General features: G+C 43.5%; 2 protein-coding genes across 4 annotated transcripts; one reads left to right on the top strand and one right to left on the bottom strand.

Moving 5' to 3' along the window:
* The first annotated feature begins 36 nt into the window (after window positions 1-36).
* BUD31 (BUD31 spliceosome associated protein) lies at window positions 37-3868 on the top strand. Its single transcript, XM_048867844.2, has 5 exons — window positions 37-196; window positions 1150-1257; window positions 2005-2127; window positions 2421-2587; window positions 3592-3868. Exons 2-5 carry the CDS (start codon window positions 1164-1166, stop codon window positions 3640-3642), a joined length of 435 nt encoding a protein of 144 aa, XP_048723801.1. The 5' UTR covers window positions 37-196; window positions 1150-1163; the 3' UTR covers window positions 3643-3868.
* PTCD1 (pentatricopeptide repeat domain 1) lies at window positions 3812-12163 on the bottom strand. 3 transcript variants are annotated; one of them, XM_075117584.1, is made up of 10 exons: window positions 12085-12163; window positions 11162-11719; window positions 9484-9624; window positions 8903-9121; window positions 8104-8205; window positions 6900-7670; window positions 6480-6596; window positions 5754-5936; window positions 5207-5393; window positions 3812-4869 (listed from the first exon to the last, which is right to left on the bottom strand). In XM_075117584.1, the coding sequence occupies exons 2-9, from the start codon at window positions 11666-11668 to the stop codon at window positions 5220-5222; spliced, it is 2214 nt and encodes a 737-aa protein (XP_074973685.1). In that variant the 5' UTR covers window positions 11669-11719; window positions 12085-12163; the 3' UTR covers window positions 3812-4869; window positions 5207-5219. The 3 variants fall into 3 exon arrangements, with proteins under 3 accessions (XP_074973685.1, XP_048723792.2, XP_048723794.2); XM_048867835.2 differs by having other exon boundaries at window positions 3812-5393; XM_048867837.2 differs by lacking the exons at window positions 3812-4869; window positions 5207-5393 and having other exon boundaries at window positions 5754-5851.
* Window positions 12164-12184: the final 21 nt, after the last annotated feature.

Genomic DNA, 12184 nt, shown 5'->3' with positions numbered 1-12184 from the left:
ACACGCGGATTGCCGTGACGAGCCTGGAACGCGAAAAACCCGCGCTCCCCGCCTAGAAAATAGCGAATGGGTTTAGGTCATTAAAGCGACTAGGCAACGGAAGGACCCCTAGCTGCTTGTGACGTTATAGGGGAGCGACGGATTTGAAAAGGCGGAAGCAGTAAATAGCGATCGTCTTTCTCTCCCCACTTGGCAGGTGAGCTCCCTTCTTTCAGGGAGGGCGATATCCCCTGGGGCGGCTGTGGGTCGCGTTGCGCTGCCCGACGCGCTGCTGGGCGGGATGAGAGTAGGTCGGGGGTACCAGGCCAATGTAAGGGGTGGCACGTTCTCCCTTCGAGCCTAGCAACAAGAGACTCGCGCCTGCTCCTTATTCGGGCCTGCTCCTTATTCCAGCCAGCCCGCTTCGACCATCCCTTGGGGCGTCTGGGCTGGGTCTCGTACAGAGATAGTCCCCTAGGTACACGCAGCAACCACTGGTCGATATGACTAGCTTTCAGCCCAGCCCTGGATGTTTAAACTCGGGTTTTCTTTGATTTGGCTAGGTGGTTTCACAATATTTGTGTATAATGGTTATGGCCACAGTCTGTGGTTAAAAGCAAATGTGACGGGAGCTAAAACTCTGGGATTTCCATCCCAGCTTTGTCACTGACTTGCTGGGTGCTATCTGGCTTCCCTGTCATTACAATGGCAGTTATGATGCATATGTATCTCATAGTAGTTTGTGAAGCATAATAAATAGGTCTTTGATTTTCTCTAATGCCTTCAGTCCAAAGTACTATTAACTGGGAAACCTTCCCAGCTGGCCCTTAAAAGTGAAGAAATATGTTATGAATTATAAGGGCAGTTAGGAAAGGCTCACTCCCTCCTATACACTGGTAACACGTTAAACACTTATTCATTGTATAAAAAAAAAGTGTTGGTTTTGTTCCTTTGTTTCATTTATCTCTAAATTTAAAAAAAAATCTTTATCTTTATCATTGAAAAAGGAGTAATGACAGCAAGGGAGTCAAAATAATCCTGAAAAGTCTCACAGGCTTCCTTATGCTTTTTTTTTTTTCTTTTCTTTCCCTGCGGCGGGGGGCACGATGATTTTATGATATCTGGAAACAAGTGCTATTAAAACCTGACCTGCATTTTTCTCCTGAACAGGCTTTTTTGAGAAGATGCCCAAAGTAAAGAGAAGCAGGAAAGCTCCTCCGGATGGCTGGGAACTGATTGAACCAACATTGGATGAGCTGGATCAAAAAATGAGAGAAGGTAAGTTATGAAGCCAGATGCTGGTTAGCATGTGACCCTGTGATTGTACAAACCTTAGGAGCTTCAGGATACACATGTTTTATAAAAAGACAGCAAGTGTGTTTTTTTTTTTTTTAAATCTGTTTTCAGTAGGGGCTAATAATGATGAAACACTTTGGTGGTGGTAACTTAGTGTGTTAATTTCCTGCATTGAAAGTTACCCCTAGAAGACAAATTCCTAATTCTAATTTAAGACACGTGGGGTTCGGACATAGCTGAATGAGTTATGTGGATCATCTCTGGATCTATGGCTTGATTTGCAAATGAAATGAATGTTGTTCTGAGTCAATAGTACTCCACCCAACCTCTAAGGACTACTATAGGCCAGAATTAAAGCACACTGGTATAACTATGTGCAGGGGGAAGCTTGCATTGCAAAGGCCAGCAGTGTTTGATTCCAGTCTGTGCTGTCACTCTTGGTTTCATGGGTATTCAGATGTGCCTGTCCTATCCAATCACTATACCTGCATTTTCCTTACCATCATCCCTTTAGCTCTCTGACTCTCTTTCCAACGGGAGTGCTTGAGAGTTAAATACCTCCTGTGTGTTTTTTCTCCATTGAATTTTGTTTTTTACAATCTCCCCAGGCCCCTTTAAAATTACATTTTTTTTTCTCAGAATAATGGTGCTTTTTTTAGGATATATACTGCTGTAATAACTTGCAGGTCACTGACAGCAAAATCTGACTTCTGTGCCCTCTTTCCTCAGCGGAGACTGAGCCTCATGAAGGGAAGAGGAAGGTAGAATCCCTCTGGCCCATCTTCAGAATTCATCACCAGAAAACACGCTACATCTTTGATCTCTTCTATAAGAGAAAAGCTATTAGCAGAGGTAAAAAGCTTAAATATTTGCTCTTGAGGTGAAGAGATCACAGCTTCCAGATGGACTGTCTGAGTCATTAGCCAGTGCATGTAAACCAGAATTAGATTATTGATGGGAAAGGATTAAATAATTGTTCTTTAAAAAAAAAAAGTGACTTTTCCCTCTGCTAGTTCGACTTGCTAGCAAATACAGACACTGAGAACTAGATTCAGTGTAAAGACTAAAACTTTTTAAATAAACTATTCATTTATCTTCCCCCATTGAGAATTCTGTGGTGCTGACCAGTCACCTCTCTCGTGCAGAACTGTATGAATACTGTATCAGAGAAGGATATGCTGACAAAAACCTGATTGCAAAGTGGAAGAAACAGGGTTATGAGAACCTTTGCTGCCTGCGCTGTATCCAGACTCGGGATACCAACTTTGGAACTAACTGCATTTGCAGGGTCCCAAAAAGCAAGCTGGAAGTGGTATGAATTTTTTATTTGCTCTAATGCTATTTTCCTTGCTTGGATTTTGAGCCAGCAGTTATGACTTACCGGAATTATATCTCCTCTACTACCTTTGATAATAGTATCAGTTTCTAGTTTCCTTACCCCTGGATTCTGCTGTTAAGTGACTATCCTCTGTTTTTCCTTTGTTTCCTGAAGCATTTGCCCATGAAAATGACATTAAGGGGGTAATATAGACTTGCCCCAGTTACCGTCACACTTAACCAACTAAAATTCTGGTGCAGTGTTTAGGGTGCTAGAATAACACTTGAGACCAGAGCCCTGACTTCCTATACATAGTGTCTTGAGCCTAATTATGTGTATTGCTGTGGCATCTAGGAGCCCTAGTCCTAGGCCAGGACCTGATTGTGCTAGGCGCTGCATAAATACAGAACAAAGAATGGTCCTTGTCCCCTTCAAGTCAGACTGAGCTATTTTTGAGAGGGATTTGACTGTGGCAAAGTGCAGTGAATCTTAAAATACCCAAAAGGAAATACAACTGTTTAGTTTCGGATGTGTTCCCTTTCTTCTTGATGATAATTTGAGCTTGGAACATAGCTATAGTGCAGAAGCTCCCACTGCTTTAGATGAAAATTTGTATAGTAGAAAGGAAAACTGATAGTCACTGGACCAGTTAAAATCTGGAACTATCCCTTCAATTTTCTATTCATAGTTCCAGACAGCAGAGGCCCAGTGATCCACTTCTTGGCCAAACCTAGTTCTGTAGGATTCCATAATCTTTCCTGATGGAATATTCACTTCCATTTGTTTTTATAGTAATGCCTGATTCCTCCGCATAAAGTTGTGTAAAGCGGTGGTGGAGACTGTATGTAGAGTAGCAGGAAATTTAGAGCTATGGACGCTTCAGAGGACTTCCCCTGTTTGAGACATAGCATACTGCACTAGCTTATTAAGAATACTCGTTCTCTATATAAAGTAACTTATCTAGAATGTGGTGACTAATGCTTGTTTTTGCTTTATAGGGGAGAATCATTGAGTGCACTCACTGTGGATGCAGAGGCTGCTCAGGGTGAAATCTTTAAAAACTGGACACTTCTTTTGAGGTTCTGAAAAGTGCTGATTCCACATCATGGACTTTTACTGCTATAATTGTCTTGTATAAACCCTGCAGTGAGTCAAGCTTCCTTTAACAGTCTGAACAGCAATATGCCCACCTGGATCATAAAATGCAGTAGTGAGTGATTTTGATTAGTTTTGTATATCCATTTTATTTTAAAATAAAATGTTACCTCCCCCACAGTGGAGTGGCACAGTCCTGTGACAAGGTTCAAAGATTAATTACATTCTCTCTCTCTCTCTCACACACACACAATGGCAAATGGCTCTTAGCAGCAGAGCTTTACTGTCAGTAGTAGAGGCACCTGTGAATAGGGTGTACTCCTTAACAAGTGACAACTCTATGCCATACCCAGAAAGCTGACTTTGTACAACTATCCTTTTGTCTCTAATAGTAGTGTCCTTAATTACAAAGTGACTCACTAAAGCAAGATAGGGAGGCAGGTATACAGAAACTAGTACAAACTTCAATACAGGTTTTCTGTTACTTCAAATTTCAGTACTAGTGAGGCTAGCTGGCCTGGCTGTGTGTTGTACCATTGGAAAGTCAATCTTCCTCTTTCTCCCTGGGTTACAGCTTTGGTAGGAATGAGTTCCTGGGGTTTGGAATTCTGGTCTGTTACTAAATTTAGCAAGTCCCAGACTGCCAACTTTCAAGCCCTGAAAGCTTCTCTAGGTGGAAGGGAAGGCAGCTTTCAATAAATTGCTTAACGAGAATTGCATTGTAAGTTAGTGGGATAGCATGGAGGTACAAACTGAGTACTTAATTTCATGGATAATCATACCCTTGGCAAACAGTAAGGAAAGTAACACAGGGTCAAAGCTGTATTGTCGTCTCCTATTTGAGCCAAGAACTGGCCTTAGGTTTGTCATTCGCGTTACAGATGCTTAGCAGCTGTATTCCACAAGCAGCTGTTAGTGTTAAGCATTTTAAGTTCTCCATCTCCTCTGCCACATGTGATCACATTGTATCCCTCCTAAAAACAGCAGGAAATGCTTCTGTGGAAAAGTAATAGGAAAGCATTTGCATCTAATAAGTGTTTTGGCCTTTGAAAAAGAGAATCCTCTTACTTTTTACTTCATTTCCTTTGTTGCTTTTGTTTTAGGGGTGATAATTTCTTCTCCCAGGGAGCAGCAGACAGTGGTTGCTGTTCAGGTCTAAAGGTCCTCTTCTTCAGTAATGCCTGGACACAGAGGCAGATGGAATCAAAACCTGCCTTATGATCTACCTCTGCAGATGAATTAGAGAACCACTAAGTTGTTTCGAACAACTCTAGCAATTCAAACCTCTAACACAAGTGTGCCACTACTAACAAAGCATCTGTTTAACAGTAGTGGGAAGCTACACTATGACCACCCACTTATTTCTTCTGTTGAGATGGCACTTTATTAAAATAGTCAACATACAAGTAGAGTGTTGCCTACTATAAGGCACCTGAAGGAAACAGCCCTCCAAATTCCTCTGTCTAGGTAGTTCCAGCATCTGAAATAGTGCACATTCCACACATGGAAAATACTGACTTGCTCTCAATAGTTACTGTTCCATGGTGCCCTGGGGCTGCATGTCCTCTGCACTGCCCTTGGCTGCTGAAGTTCTGTATTTTGCCCACGGGTGTGGAGTCTCCTCTGCTACCATTGCTTTCAGCCAGCGGAAATAGTAGCCTCGGAACCCATCAATCTTCTCCAGGTATGTGTTCTTTGACTTATACTGCAAGTAAAAACCCAATAGTATGTGTTATACTTTGGAAGAGTAACTAGGCTGCTCTGATTTTGCAAATTGGAAGACACAATATTCCACTACTAAGCCAATATAGAAAATATTTGGCAGGTGCACTTGACTCTTAACTGTCACTATTTCAGCTGATGCTAAAACAGGTGGTAAATGAGGAAGATATAAATTTATTCAGGCAGGGAGGAAAGGCAGAGATCTTAAAAATTACTCACTCGCCTGCTAGGCATTATAAACACAGACAGTCCTTATCCAAAAGAGCTTAGTCTCATCTGTGCTTTTCCACATTACAATGTTCACTTCAGCCTTAATCAGTTAATAAATGACTGTGGTACTTACCCTGTCAAACTGAGGTGGATACTGAGCTGCAAACTCCAGCTGGCGTATGACAACTTCGTTTGGGGGGACCTGGTTCTTTCTCATGTCTCGTAGGATTTCTGTGAGGTAAGTATAGTCCAACTGCTTCACCGCTGCATTGATAAGGGTGCTGTATATGTGGGTGTTAGGAGTTATCCCAGACTTCTGAAAACACAGTGGCAGAATTGCTAGTGCCTGCTATTTACTACAGAGCTGATCTCTGCAGACCTTTCTGCTTGAGAGATATGAGCACATCCTAATGGAGGATCTTTGACCAGTGTTATTATTTGACCTCAGTGCTGGCAAGTCACACCACCACTTAGGCTAAGAGTGCAACAGCTGAAGCATAAATACTTTTGCCTGCCAACATGCACTTTGGGAAACACGTGTCACAACTCCACTACAGATAAGAGGGAAGGGCCCATTGCCTAGGGAGTGCAGCTGCATTTCCTATTGTTTTTGGTTACCTGTACAGTATTAAGTAAGCTTACAATCCAGTCCTCCTTCCCATGCATTAAGCTAGGATACTGTACCACAAAGGAGGAGTTGCAGAAGATCTGACTAGAGGGAGTTCAGCTACTTTAGCCTCAGTGAAAGCTCATATAGAGAAAGGTATAGAATCACTGACTGAAGGAACCCCACAATTACTCCTGTCCCAATAACAAAAGTAATAACACTTTCCAGTAGCCAGAGCTGTAGTTTTTGTACCTTCATGTCCAAAAGTAACTGCAGTCCATCTTTCTCTCTGCGGCAGGCTATTGCCAAGTTACAAAACGTCTGTATGTTGGGTGATATTCCCCTCTGCACTAGAGCCGTCAGCATGCCCTGCAAAACAAATACTTGAGTACTCATAGACCGTTCTAGATGATTTACGGTGGAAGCCATCAGTGCTGCAAGAGAAGTTCCACCTTTAGACAGAAGGCTCCTATCTGACAATGCAACATAATCCTCAGGGCTCCAATAAGTACTTTAAGGGTCACTTATGGGGTAGGAGAGAGGATATAGGATTCTCTGCCTTCTGCTGTGAGTGGAGAGTTGATCTCCTCATAGGTTAAAAGGCAGCTAACACAACTCCAGTAGGAAGATAAGTTTGCAGTATAGTCATCATTTAGGGGCTCTTATTCTCACCTTTGCACCTTCTAGGTCTCCCAGTTTACTCTTCTTTCTCAACAAAGTATTAAAAAAGGTCACATCTACTTTCACTTTATGTTCATCCAGGACTGTCAATAAAGAGGATTCTGACTGGCTCAAAGGTTCAACCAGCTCAGCCAACAGTGTGAAAGTCTTAATGTTGGGTGCCACATTGTCCTCTTTCATTTTATTCAAAAACCCTTCCATGTTCCCCATCAAAGCCAGCCTATCGGACGGCGTTGCTATCGTCCCTAAGGAAACCAAGTTCTTACTGGGGATTTTCAAGTCCAACAAATTGGGCAGGTTGCAAGCAGGCTCAACAAATTGACCTTGGTTTGCTTGAGGTGGATCTGAAATAGCCTGGTTTCTACTGAAGTCTCCAGTCCTACTGCATTCTACTGTCTTATTGGTGATTCCAGCCAATCCAGTTCCTGGCTCAGCCTGAACCTCACTCACTTTGTCTTCATGGTTGATTAAATGTTTCTCAGCTTTCCTGGAATTTTCTTGAAATATTTGTTTTTCCATGGTTTCCACATCCAACTGGGTAGAAATTCCACTGTCTGCTCCCTTCCTTTTCTGACCTTTCACCTTTTGACCCCGCCTACCCGATATGAGCTTTACTTGAGTAGGGTTTTCATCTGTGCTTGTTAGCAACAAGTCAGAAGCCACAACTGGGTCACCTATTCCACAATCCCTTGCAGCATGGAGCATCAAATTGTAATTGTAACCATGAGGTTTAATTCCCAATTTAGTCATTTGTCGCCAAACCTGTTTTGAAAGGGAAAAAGGTAGAGAAGCTTAGATAGAGTTAATGTATGTGAAATGTGTACAGCATTAAAGAAGTGAGGTATTTTTAGCCAGAAGTAATCTGTCATATTTAGACCCAATTATTGTAACATTTTAGGTGCTCACCATCAGGGTTTCTAGCTGCACAAATGGGAATGAATACACTTCCTCAACAGAAAAGACCTCCACACCAGAGACTGGACACCCATCCAAACTATGATTAGTACAATCCTGTAGTGCACATGGCACTTTATGGGCATCAAATAAGGAGCCTGACTGAGGAGCTTACAGTTTAAGCACCTTCCACCTCCATCAGCTCCAAAGGCGTCCCCCCCACAGGTTCCAATCCCAAGTTACAGATACAAGAGTTACATGAAGGAACACTTTAATGGCAAAACACAGCATAGAGCTAGACCTGCAAGGCATATCTGAGGCCACTCTCCTTGTCCTTTATACAGCCCATGAGAAGGAAGCTGAAGGTCTCTGTGGTGACAGCATGGCCTTTATTCACAATTTCCTAGAGAAGGAAAAGGAAGCTTACAGTTACCAAGGCAGCTTATTCAGCAGCTGATTCCTTAATTGAAAGTACTGCCTCTCTTGCTACTCAATGGAATCACTTTTTGGAGACACATCTGCAGCAAACTGAATGGGAGGTCTAAGGACTCCAAGTATTTTAAGCAGAATGATGGCTGTAGAAAAGAGAAAAACATCTGACAGCTACTCCAATCTCAGCCTGTCCCAGCTGAAGATACTGTAAGGAATAGTGTAGGAAATTTGGGTGGGATATGGGAAGGAACCACTCAGCTGCTCCACTGTCAGCCTTTCAAGGGGGAGCTGCAATAGGGGCAAAAGCAATCGCTTTAGATTAATACACATTTGTAAAAAAGGGGACTGTAAACCTGACCTTTACACAACACTTAATACTTAAGAGCAGAATTTCAAAACCTTGAAGTCCGAGTCTGCAAAATCCTGTTTTTGTCTGTTTAAACTGAATACTTAAGATATCGAACTACCTACCCAGTTTGACTGCACAACTCAACGCAAGCAAAAAGAGTGATTTTTTTTTTTTAAAGGACCAATCTATTCTTCCAAGCTTAAAGGCTAATATAACAATGCATAATTACAATCTGTCTGCAAGGAAAGCCACATGCTTCCCTAAAGTGCTTTGATTAGAGATGGAGATATGTATAGTACAAGAAGAGACTCCTCTTTACCTTCAGTACGTCAAAGCATGTCCTGAGATCTGAACAGATGGCACATACTTTCAGCAGAGCATGATATGTTATCAGATTCAGCTCCAGATTTTTGCTCTTTAGTTCCTGCCGTAGTTTGAACGCACTCTGCAGGCCCGAATCTTTCCATGGCGACTCAGCACAGGCATTGAAGAGGGCTGTGTATGTAGCGTCTGTGGGGACTAAACCCCGCTTTTTCATCTATTCTCAGGGGAAAAAAAAGTTAAGGAAATAATATTAAATAAAGAGCCCAGAATTAAGTTAAAAAATAGTTCCACCTTGTACAGATACCATGGAGATAGGCACATTAGGAAAACCTAAAATAGATTAGATACAACATGTACGATTCAAGGCTACAGTAAATTCTTGAGCTCCAGTCTTCTGAGTCCCCAAGCAAAGTGGAAACATCCATGGAAAGGCATTTTGGAGGAAGCATCTCCAGAATGACATCTTTCTATGGGACAGAACGTGAATGGGCATACTTTAATTCATGAACGATCCCGCACTGTACTACCTGCCAGTGACCTTGGCCCCTTTCTTAGGGAAACAGCTATAATATTTACATCGTTGTAAAGTCTGAATGCCTTCTTCACATAGCCGACCCTGCCACAGCCACCAATCAGAACAGTGTAGTTGCTCTCCTCTGGCTGCAGACGCTCTTCCTTCAGCATCTGCACCTCAAATAGCTCCAGAGCCTCTGCCAGCTACAGACAGGAGAGACAAAGATGAGAAGGTAAGAGAAGCAGTTCCTTAACTAACATTTAATAAAACATGAATTTATTATTCATATTACCATAGCACCTAGGAGCCCCAGTCGTGGACCAGGACTTCCTTGTACTAGGTGCTGTACAAACACGGAACAAAGAGACAGTTCTCTGCCCTCGAAAAGCATACAATCCAAGTATGGTTATGCAATACTCACAGTCCATGCTAGCCTGGAGAAAGACCAGGAAGTGAATGAACATTCACATGACATGAATTAGCATTTGTTTGCCTCATTTCTCACCTACAAGAAAGGACTTGATGCCAGGTGAGCAAATTGACTTTTTTTGCACAGTAGAGATGGGACAGAGAGCTGCAGGGCTTGGGATGAAGAACTGCAAAAGGTGAGGTAGAGAGCCACTGAACAGGGAATTAGTACCTGAGCTCAGGGTGTTTTCCTGCACCAGAGCTGATGGAAGCAACAAGCACACAGAAAGGGCATTCATCAGGACTGTACTGTTGCACTTTTTGTATTAGTATACTTTGCATCTTATTAGTAGTGTATTTCTCCAGATGGTATCAAGATGGACTGATGCTTTTTACAGCGAGAAGGTAGGTGAGGTAATATCTTTCATTGGACCAACTTATGCTGGTGAAAGAGACAAGCTTTCACGCTTATACAAAGCTCTTCTTCAGGTCTTTTAATGTCTCCATTACAGCATCTGTGTATGTTTGTGGTGGTCCCTGCATGAACTTCTTCCTCTCCCTACTCACTATCCAGAAAGAACTACCATGTTTCCTTGACCCAGATGTCAAAGTCACTGGGGCAACAGTCCAACAAAAGAAGAACTTTTAAACATGGCATCTGGACAAAAAATAATATAGCTGGACTGTGCTTTTGACCTTTACTGATGACTTGGTTCAAGAAGTATGAAAATGCTGTATTTCCTGTGCTCTTCAGAGGCCACAAGACTGATCAGTCACTAGTAGTTATTTTTGTGCTGTTTATTAAGATATTCTAATATAGACTAGTTTCAGAGTAGCAGTCATGTTAGTCTGTATTCGCAAAAAGAAAAGGAGTACTTGTGGCACCTTAGAGACTAACACATTTATCTGAGCATAAGCTTTCGTGAGCTACATCCGATGAAGTGAGCTGTAGCTCATGAAAGCTTATGCTCAAATAAATTGGTTAGTCTCCAAGGTGCCACAAGAACTCCTTTTCTTTTTGCTAATATAGACTAGTGTTCATTGCTCAGCACTTTTATTAGGGTTTCACCAGCCACTAAACACCATTTAGCATTCATATAGCACTGCACTCTTTGATGAATTAATCCTTTCAACACCCCTGTGAATTAGGTAGATAGATATTAATCCTGAAGAAACTGAGGTATATAAGGAAGTAGGCAAAGTGTCTTGGGCTTTAATGCTACTTCAGAATTTTTGTCTCCCAGTCTCACAACCTATCTAATAGATCATACTGCCCCATAATCATCAAATGCCGTTAACTACTCTAGTGATTACAAGACCTGAGAAACCAACCTTGTCTTTCTTTATCAGTGCCTTGCATTGCAGGAAGTACCAGTATGGTGTGTTCTTACGACCACGTCTAGGTTTCCACTCTGGCTCTTTTTCCTCCTCTCCCTCCTCTGCTTGAAACCTTAAGTTCTGCAACTCTGATGTTGTTTTGTGAAAATATTTTCTAGAAGAAAATTTATTAGATAGTGTTCCAAAGCCTTCATCTGCATCACCATCTTCCGATTCTTCTTCATGTTTCCTGATGGCTTCAGGAGAGCTGGCAGGGTCAATCTGTTTCAAGTCTCTGTTGTGTAACTTATAGAGACCCTGTGATGAGCTGAAAGGCCTCAGCCTCGTGCACTGCAGTCTCTGGCCCAGGAATCCGAGCAGACTCGGTATGTTTTTGGGACACCCTGAAAAGCTCTTTGGAGTTGCCCACAACATTCGAATGTGACACACCAAGGGATAGTAGCATTTCAGGGAGAACAATCCCACAGGGAGCTGGCGGGGCACCAACTGCGTGAACCTCATGATACACCTCTTGGGTCGCTCCCCTTCATTACGAGGTTAAACGTCCATCTCCTAAAGGCAACAAGAAAAGAGATCCGATGAGAGGAGCCTGAATGGGGCCAGCGAGAGGCCCGGGCTGAAGGTGGAGAGAGTCCAGGATCCTGCACAGGCTGTCAGGGCTAGTCCCAGCCACGGCACCTGGCTCCTCCCCGAGCACAGAGACGGGGGTGGGGGGGGGGGGTCCATGCGCCTTATGATCTGCTCCCTCCCGCCCCCCAGCCCCGGCCTGCTGGGGCCAGGCCCCACGAGGTGCCGCTGCCCCCTGGAGGGAAGGGGGGGGCTCTACCGGGTACTACTCGTAGGGCGGGTAACCGGGGGGGGGGAGACCCCTCCCGCCCCTCAGCCCAGAGCGCGCGGCACAGCCCCCTTCCACTCACCCGCAGCCCTGGCCTCAGCTCGCGCTGGGGGGCGGCGTCACGGCAGGCTCCCCTTCCCATTGGCGGAGGCGGCCCCGCGCGGTGCATGCTGGGAGGGGGA

The sequence above is a fragment of the Caretta caretta genome, chromosome 10, assembly GCF_965140235.1.
Source record: "Caretta caretta isolate rCarCar2 chromosome 10, rCarCar1.hap1, whole genome shotgun sequence".
NCBI lineage: Eukaryota > Metazoa > Chordata > Testudines > Cheloniidae > Caretta > Caretta caretta.
This window is presented reverse-complemented; position numbering and strand designations above follow the sequence as displayed.